Source organism: Perca fluviatilis, chromosome 22 (genome assembly GCF_010015445.1).
Source record: "Perca fluviatilis chromosome 22, GENO_Pfluv_1.0, whole genome shotgun sequence".
In the NCBI taxonomy this organism is placed as follows: domain Eukaryota; kingdom Metazoa; phylum Chordata; class Actinopteri; order Perciformes; family Percidae; genus Perca; species Perca fluviatilis.
The window spans coordinates 27,421,068-27,438,248 of record NC_053133.1 but is presented as its reverse complement, the minus strand read 5'-3'; the positions used below and the strand labels follow the sequence as shown (position 1 = coordinate 27,438,248).

The window sequence follows — 17,181 nt, the reverse complement described above, 5'->3', positions numbered from 1 at the left end:
CCAGTGTAGTCTGCGGTATGGTGGGGACGAGGGCCAAGGCTAGTGTGCTATGCGGTATTCCAAGTAAAAATAATTTTACCGGTCCTGGACAGGGCTCTCCTGATACTTCTGGCTGCTCTGCTGAAACCTGATTCTTCTCTTTCTCTTCTTTCATGTTTCACAGCTGACGCCATTTTGCTGCGTTCACGAAGGTCACGATCAGAGTCAGTGGAGCTCAATGAGCAACAGAAGTCAGGAGATCTCTGTGTTTGTGTCTGTCAAAAGTCTGACTTTCTGGACACTTCGGAAGACCTCTGTGTTCATTTTGGTTATTCCTTTTTCCGGATTTTGACTTCCTTCTTCAGTTGCAGATGAACTTCACTCCCCTTTTTTGACATCTAATAGGCTAGTACAAGATGTTTTATTTTAATTGTTCATCCACTCTATTCTTTTTGGCTCCTCAGTGTTTCACTTGCTCACATACCCTGAAAAAAGCAGAGCATATTAAATCATAATCTACCATAAATGTTTGCAGCTCAATTAAATGGACTGTATTATACAGCGCATTACAATGTTGTCTCTCATTCACTCACTGATACATGGATAGCAGCAGGCTCTGCCCACACACTTTTTTTTTCACGCATATTTGCTAATGAACATGCATTAGTTCAGTTATGAGTTTTGGTAAATATTACAGATATTCCTACCACCAGATTTATTTTGGATCTGATGAGCTTCTCCTTAAGAGTTGAGTCTTCTTGTAAATGTGGAACTACAGACAGGATGCGTTATCCAACCCCTTGTTTAGTTTCTCCTCTCTACCTTCTCTGGTATTTTATCAGTTAATCACAACTTCTTATCTGATTCATGCTAGTGCGTAATTTCCACTGGGGAGAGGGGACATGTCCCCCCCACTTATCAAAACAAAATCACATTTGTGTCCCCCACAGTGTGAAAAATTTTAATTCTTTAAAAGTATAAAGTTGTTTTGGATTTTAAAACACAATTCTACAAGTGTGTTATAAACACAGTTGATTATCACTAATAATAATCCATCCATCCATCTTCATCCGCCTATCTGGTATCGGGTCGCCGGGGGAGCAGCTCCAGCAGGGGTCCCCAAACTTCCTTTTCCCGAGCCACAGTAACCAGCTCCGACTGGGGGATCCCGAGGCGTTCCCAGGCCAGGTTGGAGATATAATCCCTCCACCTAGTCCTGGGTCTTCCCCGAGGCCTCCTCCCAGCTGGATGTGCCTGGAACACCTCCCTAGGGAGGCGCCCAGGGGGCATCCTTACCAGATGCCCGAACCACCTCAACTGGCTCCTTTCAATACGAAGGAGCAGCGGCTCTACTCTGAGCTCCTCGTGGATACCTGTGCTTCTCACCCTATCTCTAAGGTAGCCCCCCTCCTGAGGAAACCCATTTTGGCCGCTTGTACCCTGGATCTCATTCTTTCGGTCATGATTAACAATAATGATATTATATATTTGTGAATGCAGAAAGAAGAGAGAAAGCTACAAAATAGTCTAAGAGCAACGTGTCAAATAACAACACAAGCACATATGGAATGAATAACAAAAATATATTTAAGTGATACGTTTTTAATTGACAAATTCCCTCTCATTGCAGCTAAATGAAACGGTGAGGGAGTAAATAAGTTAAACATATCAAATTACCGTAAGTACTATGCCATGTAGTGTTGTGAAATAACACAAACCTTTCTTAGTCACATTTTGACATCTCATAGCAGGACAAGTGTAATATAAAAATAAGTAGTTGTCCCAGTGAGCCACGCATAACACATGGTCCCTCCAGATGGAACATCTAAATCAAATGCAGCATTGTTGTCACTGGATGAAGTCTATTAAAAATGTTTTTACTTACAACTGCTTTTGACACATCAGAAACCCCATTGTCAGAAAGGTCTATTCAAAATGATATGTTCACTCATTTGTTCATGTGATCTTTTTTGCCATGTTTGTGCATGTTTCTGTTTACACTTTAACTGACGGAGTTAGACTTGTGAAACAGGCTTTAACATGAACATGAATTAGGTAATTATATATATATATATAAAAATATAAAATAAACCAGATCTTTCAAATGATAAATGAAAATATGCTTGCTAAGACAACATTATACACATTTACAGTCATAACGTCAGAATAAATGACCAGTTCTTCTTACCAGTGTTGTGGCTGGATGAACACACAAGCTGTGTGTTATTACTTGATTCTTCAAACTTTTTATATTCTAAATACCGCGATGAATGTTGAGCCCTTCTTTATCAAACACGGACGTTCTCTGTCATTGTGTTTCTACAGTGATTACGTTTTGTCTCCACACCCTCCACATTGTGTAACAGGTTTTTCTACCTGCCTACAAGTTTAAAGTGGGTGGATAGTAATTATGACATGTGAGGGGAGAACTCTTTTGTTTTACTTAAATGAAGCTCCAATGTGCTTTGCTGATGCCGAGACTGAAGAGTGACATGATTTAGGTATGCAGACTTTCCAGTCACATCGCCCTTTTTTAAAGGGCCAGCAAATATTGTGAGGCTGACAGTGTTAATCCTCCAGAGTCAAAATACAGAAGGAGAATAAAAAGTTAAATGTTTACTCATACATACAATAAGGATGGCAAAGACTTTTAGAAAAACAAGTCCTCTAAATCTATACATGCACCTTTTCATAAGCTCTGTATCAAGTTTGTTTGTTTGTTTGTTTTATTTGGATCCCCATTAGCTTCAGCATTAGCTAAAAGCTATTCTTCCTGGGGTCCTACAATCTGTCGTGTGACAATACAATTTACGACATCACATGACACACCATACACACACAGAGATTACACAACATTTGAAAAATACAAATCATATTAACATTTTACAGTTAACGCAATTAATCCAAAAAGAAGAAGAAAAAAAAGACATTACAGTTCCTCTGTAGAAACAACACATAGAGGTGGGGACATGTTCCCCCCACTTATCAAAACAAAATCCTGTTTGTCTCCCCCCCGTGTGAACAATTTTAAGGAACACACTGACTTATTGAGACTTTAGCTTATCCTACCTTTCCATCTAGCCTACTGCTAGATGGATATAAGTGACAAAATAACACCATGGATTTATCTAACTCTGGGGGATACGGTGAATAAGCTTAAGTCCCAATAAGTCTGCGTGTTCCTTTAAATTCTTTTAAAGTATAAAGTTATTTTGGATTTTAAAACACAATTCTACAAGTGTGTTATAAACACAGTTGATTATCAATAATAATATTATATACTCTTGAATGCAAAAAGAAGAGAGAATAATACAAAATACTCTAATAGCAACATGTCAAATAACAACACAGGCACAAATGGAATGAATAACAGATAAAAATCTATTTAAGTGATACGTTTTTAATTGACAAATTCACATCTCATAGCAGCTAAATAAAACGGAGAGGGAGTAAATAAGTTAAACATATCAAATTACCATATGTACTATGTCATGTAGTGTTGTGAAATAACAAAAACCTTTCTTACAGTCACATTTTGACATCTCATAGCAGGACAAGTGTAATATAATAATAAAGTAGTTGTCCCAGTGAGCCACGCATAACACATGGTCCCTCCAGATGGATCATCTAAATCAAATGCAGCATTGTTGTCACTGGATGCAGAGATTGTGGAACCATCTTCTGCATGAGTCACATTGGGTCTACAAAGATAAAATAAAATAATACAAAAAATAATAAAATATTTATAAAAACATTTTTGAGAAGAGAAGCTTTGTGCAATGTGTAGGGAGTTAGCTGAGTTCACCAAAAGTGGTTTGACATGAATAGGTCAAAAGCGCAAGCTGCATAATAGATTTTTTGAATGTTTCGAATATCCAATGTCCAATATAAACCAACTTTACCATAGTCATTCTAGCCTACCTGTCCTATCAATTAAAAGGTTGAAAAGCCCAAAAAATAATCGTTAAAAAAACCCAAAACTAAACAGGCTGAATTTGAACAAGAAGGTAATTTCATTCTTTCATCTCTCCATTAAAGAACAAACATATAAAACAAACCTGCAGCCTCATGTTGCTGAAATGTTTCTATATATTAAGGACTGAGTCTCTAGCCTGGAAATCCAGACCCAAATCTGAAAGATTAAGGGTATTGAATAATGAAAATGGCCCAACCCGAGGGGCGGCACCAAGCATGCATTTGAAAATCTCACTACATGTAATTGGATAACACTACAACCTATCACAACAATACACGGGGTGATGTATCCAGAGCCCCATACGCTTAGCCACCAGCGGAGTTAACTGGTAGATTAAACTGTCCTCATTTGTTTTGCTCGCCTCTGGCCCGCCTACATTGGAGCTGTACGACCCGCAGCTTTGTGGCTGAGCAGTATGCTGAGGCACGAGAGGCCTTTAGACTGTGGTCAGAGGCAGGTAGGCCTAGACATGGGGTATTGATAGATATGAAAAAACGGACAAATGCTAGAGTTAAGTACTCCGTTTTATTAATAAAAATGAAAACACAATGAGAGCGGACACGCTAGCAAGAATGCTACAAAACAACAACCTTACTGACTTCTGGCAAGAGGTCAAAGTAATGAATAACAATAAAACACCCTTACCGGCTGACATTGAAGGTGTTGGTAGCCCAGAAAAAGTAGCTGAGCTTTGGCATGAGCACTACCGTGACCTTTTTAATTGTGTTAAAAGTAACCCAGTTAGAATCAATTATGAACATATTGATCTCTCAGCTGATATGATAGGGCAGAAGATATTTATGATGCCATTAATATGTTGGATAACAACAAAGGCTACGGTATGGACTGCATTACTGCAGAACATCTAAAATATGACAGCCATAAGCTCTGTCCTTTGCTTCCCATGTGCTTTAATGGTTGTCTGGTTCATGGTGTCCTGCCAAATGCTATTATGTCTGTGATGACTTGAGTCACCGACCTCGCCAGACTGTCCGACGGCCGATAATCTGGTTGGTGTGTCAGCGCCTTAACATCATGAATGTTTTTTACCAACAGTTCTTTGCTCCTACATGGTTAGATGTTATTTAACACAATGAGAAACATGATTAAGAATTTATATTAACAGAGAGGTTTAATATTAAATAGGCTTTAAATGGTCAGATTGAAATGTAACATAATCATTCATCTAATACACAGTTTTAGGCAAAAATGATCAAATACAAAACATAACCCAAAATATAACACCAGAATATCTCCTTACATCTCCAGTGTTTTCTGTTAACAAAGACAGACATAAAAGTATATTGGTAATATCAGTGCTGGAGGGACAATAAGTACATTTAAAAAAAATAGTTTACTTATGCATCAAATGTCCAGTAGATGGAGATACTTCACCAGTTATAGTTGACTGTTTGGTTCAGGCTGACAGTGTTGATCCTCCAGAGTCAAATTACAGAAGAAGAATAAAAATGATTACTCACACAATACAATATGGAAGGTAAAGACTTTTGGGAAAACAAGTGCGCTAAATCTATACATGCACCTTTTCATAACATCAGTTTCTTTGCAGGTGGAGCCTTGAGAAGTGTCTGGACGAGAAGTGTAGGATAATGATTTAAATCATTATGTTTCACAGGATCTGTGTGGTGGAATTACCAGAGACCATAGAGACACTGAGTTTACAACACAAAGGAGTCTCAGACGTGCGGTATACTCGCCGCAGCCGATCTGTCTCGTGCCAGTGTGATGTCATGGGAGCGCCGTAACTGTTTATGCTCGCGCGTGGTGGCGACACTAGTTGCAGCTTTCTCCTGAACAGAGGTGGCGTTAATGAGGAAAGGCTACTGACTTTGCTATTTCTCGGACTAGAAGAAGAAGAAAAAGGTAAACAACGGCAGAACTGGCAGCAGCATTGACGTCAATGCTTTGATTTGAATCAATGACCTACTTGGTTGGATCGAGCCTTTCATTCACCATAAAAGAACTCATCTTAATGCAGTAAGTTTACCAGAGAGACTTGCAGTCACTCTGAGAGTCCTGGCATCCAATTACCCTCAAACTCGTCCATGCTTCCTGTTTACGCTTTGTTGCGCCCCGCTGAAAAAAATAGAGTGGTGCACCTCTGGTCGCGCCACTGAGATCTATGTCATTTTGGCACATTTGAGCGCGACAGGTCAGCTGTGGCGACTGTAAAAAGGCCTACAAAGAGTGTGGTGGCTTTGGCGAGAGCTGGACTATCCCTTTAAAGGACTCAAGGAAATGGACATTTACAGTTAAATGACTATTGGACAAACTCCAATCAGGTGAAGAAATTGTTTGATACAATCAGAAGCTCCAGAGGAGCCACGAAATGGAACTTTTGTGAACAAGAGTTACTTAATCTCCAACATCATGTAAAATAAAATGGCATCAACAGTTTACAGTAACTCCTGTCAGCCAGCAGGTGGCTCTAAACATCCTCACAGTTTCCTCTCATGTTCAGTCTGTAAAAACAGCTCAGGGAGATTCCCCGAAGAAAAAGTAGTTCACACAGCATCATCAACCGGAAACCTAATTTGACTAACCAGCTGCACTATTAGAGGCCTACTATTTAGCTCTTATATTTTAACATTTGATCAGATACATATACACTATTATGAAGAAACTGGGCTACTGTGTTCATAGTCTCTTGAAGAAAATACTCTTAAACTGAATGCATCACCTGTTCATTTAGCTTCAGATCAACCCAAGATGTTCACAGAGAAACGGGTCGGCCTCACAGAGGAACTCAATCATCTCTGAACTAGCAGCTTCACCTTTCTTCCTCACTGTGTCGACAACAAAACGAGCTTTGTCTCTTGTGTTTTTCATCGAGTCCACTGACTCCCTCTCAGAATCAGCCATCACCTTTTTCTCCAACAGTTTGTCCAGCAGACTTTTGAGAACAGGTCCTGATATCCCATCGATGAAGCTGCTCCGTATGTCCAACAGCCTGTCATCAGGACGGAGATTCACAGCGCTCGGCCCACAGGACCTTCTTACTCCGGTGGATGATAGACAAACTCGTCTTTCCCAGACACTGTGGGAGCTGTTGGTGTCCCTCAAAAACAGCTTAATGTGTTTCATTATTGTTTCTAAGCTCACCTGGAATGATGGGAAAAAGTTGTCATAGTTGTCACAGTCAAACTCTGCTTCTGTTGGTTGAACTAGAACTGAGTCGTCTTCAGGACAAGTGGACAGAGAGTATTCCTGCTGTGGGTGAAGTTTACAGTGTGGGGATGTCTCTATGTAGCTCTCATCTCCAACTAACTTCTTCCTGATGCGCAGCACATCCCGGAGAACAACGTTCCTCGGTAGCAACAACACATTGAGGAGGGATTCAGGATCAGGGTCAGCTGGGGGCCTGTAGAACAGCAGAACCAGCGCTCGGACCGGGTCAGGTGGTGAATCTTCATCCTTGACATTACCGAAACCAGAAAACCCTGTGATGTTTATAATAACATGAGTTTCTGTTATCCTATGAGGGCTGATAAACTCAATGCCCTCATCGTTCACATGAGCAACTGACAAGAAATCACATCCACCTGTGGAGCGGATCTCACAGTGTGGGAGATGAAGCTGACACACCGACTGCTGCAGACATTTGATGTCAAACAGGGGTCCTGCAGGCTTCTTGTGATGCTGGGCCAGTAGCCTCCTGTTCCAAGGGACAATCCTGTAGACCACGTCCCCTTCTCCCTCCATGTGGAACACCAGGCCGGTCACACTGCACTGGTACAGGCCTGGGCAGGAGCACTGGAACCTGTAGGTTTCATCGCTTTCATCAGCAGTGATATCAGGTGTAAACTCCTCAAAGCTGGTTTTTAACAGAATGTCAGGTAAGCTTTCAGCTCGTGTTAAGGTCTTGTTCTTTTCAGAGGTTATTTGACTCAGTGAAGGCATGCTGGGAGAACGAGGCAGGCAGCTGGAGTCTCTTCTACTCCAACCAGGATCTGAGGAGAAGATTTGGAGGAGAGAATGGGCTGGCAGGGTGTTTGTGACTGAGTAGTTCACAGCTGTAACAGGTGCCTCTATTTCCATCGGAGCATCACTGACAACTATTGGTTGGCTTTCAGAATGCAAAGGCGAAAACTGAAATGCATCTTGTGTTCTGCTTCTTTCAGTGCAGACAGTTGAGTCCTGGAGGACTGCTGGTCTGACTTGTGGACATGGAGGGGCAGCAACATTTGGGGCTATGGACTGAGAGCAGGTCGGTATACTGACAGTAGAACAGGAGTTAGTGAAGCTGGGTCCACCATCATCTGTTTCTTTTCTGTTTGGAAGATGTAAGTTAGGATCTGATAAAGGAGGAGAATGAAAACGAGTGCGTCTATATTTACGAGTGTCCCGGTCCTGGCAGCCAAACGAAAGGCTACGAGACGACTCATCCCTTTCTCTGTGATAACATGTATCAGATTCTGAATCATCATCATCATCATCATCATCATCATCATCATCATTATCATCATCATCATTGCTGGATGAGTACTGAAGGGTGGAAGGACCAGCTGTTGCATGCAGCTCCATTTCCCTGGTATTATCCTGACTGACTCCTGACGTAGAAGCTGCTGCATTTTTTATTATTTCTTTTTCTGTGAGTGAACCAGGTGGAGGTCGACTAAACACGTAGTAAGAGGAATCAGTCGTAGAAGCAATGCTTTGGGGATCATCAGTGGTAAAAGGAATACTAGAGGGACTTGTCTTATTTATCTTCTGTCTTCTCAAAATCATGCCTTTGGATTTTCTCTTCCGGGGCTCATTAATCAAAGAGGACTGTTGGTCGGGACGATGGGGAGGCTGCCCAGTTTCATTTCTGGGGCTCAATGAAGAGTAACAATCAGTTTCATGACTGCGGCTCAGTGAAGAGTAACACTTAGGTTTTGGATCTTTGCGAAAGTGCCCTTTCTTGACACACTGACCATCAGGGAGATGATTAAAGTCTATGTCAGACCGACGTTTAAGCGATGCGCCGTAATAATCACATGAGAGTATCTCGTAAGTGTCTTTAAGACCACCGTGTAAAGGCTGATAGACTGAGCCACGATAAGGAGAAGGGTAAATAGCGTTGACGTTGGGATGAGGGCCAAGGCTAGCGTAGATGCCGGTATCAAGGGGAGAATTATCTCTACCTCTGCAAATCCTGGACAGAGCTCTCCTGATACTTCTGGCTGCTCTGCTGAAACATGATTCTTCTCTTTCTCTTCTTTCATGTTTCACAGCTGGTCGCCATTTTGCTGCGTTCACGAAGGTCACGATCAGAGTCAGTGGAGCTCAATGAGCAACAGAAGCCAGGAGATCTCAGAGCTCTCTCCCTCCCGTGTTCTCTTTCTTGTTTTGACTCCCTTCTTCAGCCTCAGCGCAACGTCACTTCCTTGTTTTTGATGACTGATCTTTTTTTCTCTGAGAGTTGTAAATAGTTTTAATCCTCCTCTGTTTGGTTCCTTTTAGTTTCTTCTGCTCTGTTCCCTGAAATAAAATCACAAAAATGTAAATCTTTCACAAATATTTCAGTTCATTTATTCAACAAAATACAATTTTGTACAGATGTTTAACCACAAATAATAACCTAAACTTTACTAGTATACAGGACATTGATGGTAGAGGAAGAGAGAGACCTATTGTCCTACAAGTATTTTAAATCTACTGGATGTTTAATTGTGACTTTATAATATAAAATCAGAAATGAACTTGGATTAGAAAAAAACAGGAAGCAGCTATTACTTTCTCTTCCTAATACAGGATGTGTGACATTTGTTACTTTAGCTTTTCTTTTCAGTTCATGATTAATTCACCTTTACTAAGACTAATAAACCTGAGACTGAAATGCTGAAACTGGGAAATGAAAAATACACGAAAGGAACCATCAGAACTACTGCAGGACACACGACTTTGTCACTTATCATCAAATAATATGAACATATATTTTCCTCAGCAGAGTTTGGAAATAATGCAGAATCATTCACTCGTTCATTGCCACCGATACACTCGTTTAACAGCAGTGGTGGAAGAAGACTCAGATCAGCAGTAAAAAATACCACAAAGTAGAAATACTTGGTTACAAGACATATTTTCACATTTAGTTAAACCTCCTGTTGCCCTCGGGTCATATTTGACCCATTTTCAAAAAGTTTCTATATCAGAAATGTGGGTTTCTTTCCACTAAATTTTAAAACAAAATAACGCGGATGGTTCCATACAACGCTCCTCACAAGTAAAATAAATGATCGGTTCACTACTTTCATTGAATTTGGGTGTTTTATTCAATTTGACAGCATATAAAGTGACAAAAACATCAGGATAATCTTCAAAAATGTCAGGAAAAGAGACAAAAACATAGGAAAAGCTTTTTTTACCAGAAAAACTAAAAGTTGGACGGTCGACAGGGAAGACAACACAAGGGTTATGTATTTTATCTGCTGGATAGCTTCTAAATTTGCCATGTGGATCAAAAATGTATAACCTTAATCTGTGATATTACATCATAATGTATTCGTTGATTATATTTTGTATTATTAATCAGAATCTGCAAAGTAGTTAAAGATATCAAATGAAAGTAGTTCAGTAAAAAGTGCAGTATTTCATTCTGAGATGTAGCAGAGTAGAATAATAAAGTAGCAGAAAATGGAAATGTTTAAGTTAAGTACAAGTACCACACAATCATACTTAACACTTGAGTTAATGTACTTAGTTATACACTTCCTATAATCTTAAATTCTGACAAATTCACAAACACATCAACTTTATTATAAGTTGGAGCTGATAATGAAGATGTTTTCACATCAGTTTAGTCTCAGACTTACCGGTGAGCAGCACAGTGAGTTCAATCTTCAAACGTTAAAAAGACAAAAGATCAAATGTCAGAGATGGTTGATGAGTCTCTGATTACTTCCTCCTGCGGTTTTCTTCTCAATGTTCACAAAACCAAAACTTAAAAAAACTAAACAGGCTGAATTTGAACAAGAAGTTCATTTCTTTCTGTCATCCCTCCATTAAAGAACAAACATATAAAACAAACCTGCAGCCTCATGTTGCTGTAATGTTTCTATATAATAAGGTCTGAAACTCTACTTTAATAAGGTGAATTCCTTTTTTAACTTTATGTAACATGTTGGTGTGTTATTGATCTGTTCATTAAGGCGCCCCCTACTGCAATTAACTTCCAATACAGCAGTGGTTCCCTGGGAACCCTGACATGTAAATGAGATCACATTACACCTGTTCTTGCCTCCCTTCATTGGCTACCAGCTTTCTTTAGAATACATTTTAACATTCTGTTGTTTGTTTTTGAAGCTCTTGATGGTCAAGCCCCAGCTTATATCGCTGAACTACTGAAGCCGTACGCTCCTCTGAGGTCATTAAGGTCTGCTGACAACTCTTTGCCAGCCTTCACATTTTTAAGTCACGTCTTAAAACTCTCTTTTATTCATTGGCCTTTAAACCTGCTTGAGAGTTGTATTCTGCATTTTCATTTTCCAGTTTGTTACTTGTTTTAAATGTTTGTTTTTGTTGCTCATGTGTTTATAATTTGCCCGAAATCATGTCAAAGTCCAGCACTTTGGTCAACCTGGTTGTTTTAAATGTGCTTTACAGATGAAGTTGGATTGGATGTTTGTCCTCTACACAGATCTGTGAGTTTCAGCTCTATATGTTTACTGAAGTGTAGATAGTCGACTCATGTCCCCTACAGAGGACAACAAGACTAACACCATGAATGTTTGTACCAACAGTTCTTTGCTCCAACATGGTTAGATGTTATTTAACACAATGAGAAACATGATTATGAATTTATATTAACAGAGAGGTTTAATATTAAATAGGCTTTAAATCGCCAGACTGAAATGTAACATAATCATTCATCTAATACACAGTTTTAGGCAAAAATGATAAAACACAAAATATAACCCAAAATATTACACCAGAATATCTCCTTACATCTCCAGTGTTTTCTGTTAACAAAGACAGACATAAAATGATGTTTGTAATATCAGTGCTGGAGGGACAATAAGTACATTTACACATAAAAAAGTACTTCTGATTTACATGGTGTAAGAAATAAAATGAATTATAAAGCGGTGCAAAATTGTTTTTTTCCTTGATAAATGAGCTCTTTAGGAACTTATACATCAAATGTCCAGTAGATGGTGATACTTCACCAGTTATAGTTGACTGTTTGGTTCAGCCTTACAGTGTTGATCCTCCAGAGTCAAATTACAGAAGAAAAATAAAAAGGATTACTCATACAATACAATATGGAAGGTAACGACCTTTGGGAAAACAAGTGCTCTAAATCTATACATGCACCTTCTCATAACATCAGTTTCTTTGCAGGTTGTACCTTGAGAAGTGTCTGGACTATCCCTTTAAAGGACTTAAGGAAATGGACATTTACACATTTACACATTTACATTTCATGACAATTGGACAAACTCCCATCAGCTGAGGAACTTGTTTGATACAATCAACATATCCGGAGGAGCCACCAAATGGAACTTTTGTGAACAAGAGTTACTTAATCTCCAACTTCCTGTAAAATAAAATGGCATCAACAGTTTACAGTAACTCCTGTCAGCCAGCAGGTGGCTCTAAACATCCTCACAGTTTCCTCTCATGTTCAGTCTGTAAAAACAGCTCAGGGTGATTCCCCGAAGAAAAAGTAGTTCACACAGCATCATCAACCGGAAACCAAATTAGAGGACTATTCAAGGCCTACTATTTAGCTCTTATATTTTAACAGATGAAAATACACTTTTATGAAGAAACTAGGCTACTGTGTTCATGGTCTCTTGCAGAAAATACTCTTAAACTGAATGCATCACCTGTTCATTTAGCTTCAGATCAACCCAAGATGTTCACAGAGAAACGGGTCGGCCTCACAGAGGAACTCAATCATCTCTGAACTAGCAGCTTCACCTTTCTTCCTCACTGTGTCGACAACAAAACGAGCTTTGTCTCTTGTGTTTTTCATCGAGTCCGCTGACTCCCTCTCAGAATCAGCCATCACCTTTTTCTCCAGCAGTTTGTCCAGCAGACTTTTGAGAACAGGTCCTGATATCCTTTCGATGAAGCTGCTCCGTATGTCCAACAGCCTGTCATTAGGACGGAGACTCACAGCGCTCGGCCTTCTTACTACAGTGGTGGAAAGACTAACCTCCCTTTCCCAGACACCATTGGAGCTGTTGGTTTCTCTCAAAAACAGGTTAATGTCTGTAAAGACCTTTTTTAAGCTCACCTGGAATGATGGGAAGAAGTTGTCATAGTTGTCACAGTCAAACTCTGCTTCTGTTGGTTGAACTAGAACTGAGTCGTCTTCAGGACAAGTGGACAGAGAGTATTCCTGATATGGGTACAGTTTACAGTGTGGGGATGTCTCTATGTAGTTCTCATCTCCAACTAACTTCTTCCTGATGCGCTGCACATCCTGGAGAACAACGTTCCTCGGTAGCAACAACACATTGAGGAGGGATCTAAGATCAGGATCAGCTGGGGGCCTGTAGAACAGCAGAACCAGCGCTCGGACCGGGTCAGGTGGTGAATCTTCATCCTTGACATTACCGAAACCAGAAAACCCTGTGATGTTTATAATAACATGAGTTTCTGTTATCCTATGAGGGCTGATAAACTCAATGCCCTCATCGTTCACATGAGCAACTGACAAGAAATCACATCCACCTGTGGAGCGGATCTCACAGTGTGGGAGATGAAGCTGACACACCGACTGCTGCAGACATTTGATGTCAAACAGGGGTCCTGCAGGCTTCTTGTGATGCTGGGCCAGTAGCCTCCTGTTCCAAGGGACAATCCTGTAGACCACGTCCCCTTCTCCCTCCATGTGGAACACCAGGCCGGTCACACTGCACTGGTACAGGCCTGGGCAGGAGCACTGGAACCTGTAGGTTTCATCGCTTTCATCAGCAGTGATATCAGGTGTAAACTCCTCAAAGCTGGTTTTTAACAGAATCTCAGGTAAGCTTTCAACTCGTGTTAAGGTCTTGTTCTTTTCAGAGGTTATTTGACTCAGTGAAGGCATGCTGGGAGAACGAGGCAGGCAGCTGGAGTCTCTTCTACTCCAACCAGGATCTGAGGAGAAGATCTGGAGGAGAGAATGGGCTGGCAGGGTGTTTGTGACTGAGTAGTTCACAGCTGTAACAGGTGCCTCTATTTCCATCGGAGCATCACTGACAACTATTGGTTGGCTTTCAGAATGCAAAGGCGAAAACTGAAATGCATCTTGTGTTCTACTTCTTTCAGTGCAGACAGTTGAGGCCTGGAGGACTGCTGGTCTGACTTGTGGACATGGAGGGGCAGCAACATTTGGGGCTATGGACTGAGAGCAGGTCGGTATACTGACAGTAGAACAGGAGTTAGTGAAGCTGGGTCCACCATCATCTCTTTCTTTTTGTTTGGACAGAATTTTGTCTGTCCAAGCACATGAACTGAGGGGTTGGTGAGGTACTGAAGGGTGGAAGGACCAGGTGTTGCATGCAGCTCCATTTCCCTGGTATTATCCTGACTGACTCCTGACGTAGAAGCTGCTTCATTTTTTATTATTTCTTTTTCTGTGAGGGAACCAGGTGGAGGTCGACCTAACTTGTAGTCAGAGGAATCAGTCGTAGAAAATAAGCTATGGGGATCATCAGTGGTAAAAGGAATACTAAAGGGACTTGTCTTATTTATCTTCTGTCTTCTAAAAATCATGCCTCTGGATTTTCTCTTCCAGGGTTCATTAATCAAAGAGGACTGTCGGTCGGGACGACGGGGAGGCTGCCCAGTTTTATGATTGCGGCTCAGTGAAGAGTAACACTCAGGTTTTGGATCTGTGCCAAAGTCCCTTCCTGTCTGGATAGGATGACGATCAGGTAAATGCAGGTTAAAGTCTATGTCAGACCAACATTTAAGTGCTGCGCCCACATAATCATAATAATAAGTGTAGACAGGGATATTTGGAGAATCACTGCCAAGTTCCACAGAGATTTGTTTTAAAGTAATGTCTGGTGAGCTATTTGCTCCTGTGAAGCTGTTTCTCATTGAGTGTGCAGTATTAGGAAGAAAGTTGCTGCCTTTTTTACTTTTGGTAGATAAATCTACAGACTGTTTAATGTCAGAATCAGAATAAGGATACTTTATTAAATAATAAGACAGAGGGCTTTCAGATGAGTCGTGCTCAGCAGGAACATGTGGCAACATTTGTTCAATGAAATTATGATCCCCTCCAGGCTCACTTTGTGACTCCACCGGAAATGACTTTTTTTTTTTTTTTTTTTTTTTTTTTTTTTTTTTTTTTTTTTTTTTTTTTTTTTTTTCTAGTGCTGGAGCTGCAGAGTTGAACATTAAAATATTTAGATTGAGGAGGTTGAAACATACTTGAGAAATTTAGATCATTTAGAGGATCATGTAGCTCTGGGTCACACTGGATGTCTTTGTCAAGATGGACAGTTGTGTGTAAAGCCTGATCTCTTTTCTCTCCCAATTCAGCTTCAGTTTTGCTGCTGCTTGCTGAGTCAATTGATTGGTGAGGGGAGGACAAAATGGGGAAAGGTTGAATTTTAGCTGCAGAACTGCCTTCATGTTGGCCTAGTATCTTAAACTGAACCTCCTCCTCTGAAAACTTCTCATCTGCATTTATCTCTTTTTCTGAGATCAAAATTGGACTTCCTTGAATCTTTAAGTCATTTCTGTCTTCATTGAACTCTTCCTCCTCCTCCATCTGTGATGCGTCACCTGCCCTCTCACAACTGCCTGCGTCATACTCAGCAGAGGAGGGCAAGGAAACTTTTGTCTTCTTTCGTTCCATCTTTCAACTTGATTTCACACAGAAACCTTTAAAACATCTTCTTCATGTTGGCTGCTGTTTTTTCTTTCTGGTCCCAGACCCTAAAATAAAGCAGAAAATTGAATATTTAAATCATTTTTAAAGTATAATTTTCTTTTTTTTTTACCCTCAACATCCCACCACTGCCACCAGCCAAATGTTGAGGGTAGATGCGGTGAGTAGCCTTGAGCAGGTATTAACACTCAGGGTGAGGCAAAGGTGATGTGAAAAATGATGGGCTTTTATTATCAATGACCCAATTAAGGCCCACAGGCAAAAATGATAATAGAAAAAATTAACAAAATTAAGGAAAGCAACTAAAAAGCACTTTCAAAAAGATAAATTAAAATTGACTTGAGAGTCAAAACAATCAGAAGTATAAATACACAACTATTCACTAATAGACCTTAAATCAGGTTTAACGTGGCGATCATCCAGCGGACTTACGTCCTACTACCTTCACGTATACTCCAGCTCTGTTCCCCTGAGCAAACACATGGCCACCCTATATAGCCTGACGCCACCCCTCAAATTGAAACATACCAACATGTAAAACTCAGGGGTGGCTCAGGTGAGTAGGCCGTAATGGCTTCATACAGCAAACATAAATATCCAACAATCTTGATAAATACAACATATAACTTATACAATTGGTGTTACCATTAACCACAGCCACAAGGTATCTTGTTGGCTGTAAAATATAATACACCACAAGTCATGTTTGTGACAATCTATAGCTTTTAAACAATAAATGATAGATGCATATATGAATATACCATGTGCGGAGTTTGTGGGGAGGCAGGGGGAGCATTGTCCCCCCTGGTGGCTGAAACGGGTAATTGCATTGTTAAAAAAAAAAGAGTGGAATAATTAATTGCATTGTTTAAAAATATATATATATATATTATAAACTATTTTCAATAATACAAAACAACTAAATGGTGGTAGGTAATAAATCTGATTTCATCAGTGGCGGTGCGTGGCAAATTTGACCGAGGAAGCCAGTGAGCTTAGTATGTATACTTGCTCCATCGTATGTCTGACAAATGAGCTTTGTTTCAGGATTGTAGTTGGCAAGTGCCCGCATCACCACAGCAGTTATGGCCTCAGCATCTCGTTCAAGGCTAACTTCAAAGAAATCAAGAAACCCCTCACATATCATTCTCTTTTCATTTATGTAGCGGATTATGACCATCAATTGGCACTTGCATGATATGTCTGTGGGGTCATCCACTTCTACTGCTATGAATGACGCTGTGTTTATTTCTTTATCTATTTCTTCCTGAATAACATGATGATTGCTCTCTATCTATATGTCATTCTGAACTGTCTTTGACACACCCGCAAATGTTGTAGCTGATGCTAGGCGCTCTGCTAGCGTTGTCAAACTCAGTGACAG

General features: G+C 40.3%; 3 protein-coding genes across 6 annotated transcripts in view; 1 reads left to right on the top strand and 2 right to left on the bottom strand.

Moving 5' to 3' along the window:
- LOC120552569 (NLR family CARD domain-containing protein 3-like) overlaps positions 1-17,181 on the top strand; it is a 1,238,648-nt gene that overhangs the window by 1,058,772 nt on the left and 162,695 nt on the right. The gene's annotated exons all lie outside the window — the stretch shown is intronic.
- Positions 1-17,181, bottom strand: part of LOC120552568 (NACHT, LRR and PYD domains-containing protein 12-like) — a gene marked incomplete in the record, with an annotated part of 803,490 nt that overhangs the window by 727,792 nt on the left and 58,517 nt on the right.
- Positions 91-15,225, bottom strand: LOC120552577 (NACHT, LRR and PYD domains-containing protein 1b allele 3-like). Of its 4 annotated transcripts, none has more exons than XM_039790755.1 (5): positions 13,203-15,225; positions 6,657-7,078; positions 5,314-5,594; positions 2,168-3,680; positions 91-464 (listed from the first exon to the last, which is right to left on the bottom strand). In XM_039790755.1, exons 1-2 carry the CDS (start codon positions 14,136-14,138, stop codon positions 6,671-6,673), a joined length of 1,344 nt encoding a protein of 447 aa, XP_039646689.1. In that variant the 5' UTR covers positions 14,139-15,225; the 3' UTR covers positions 91-464; positions 2,168-3,680; positions 5,314-5,594; positions 6,657-6,670. The 4 variants fall into 4 exon arrangements, with proteins under 4 accessions (XP_039646689.1, XP_039646687.1, XP_039646686.1 ...); XM_039790753.1 differs by lacking the exon at positions 13,203-15,225 and having other exon boundaries at positions 5,314-5,392; positions 5,499-5,594; positions 6,657-8,929; XM_039790752.1 differs by lacking the exon at positions 13,203-15,225 and having other exon boundaries at positions 6,657-8,929.

What these genes read in the sequence shown, in the direction of transcription:
- LOC120552577 (XM_039790752.1), bottom strand. Translation starts at nt 8,704, where the DNA reads ATGATTTTGAGAAGACAGAAGATAAATAAGACAAGTCCCTCTAGTATT.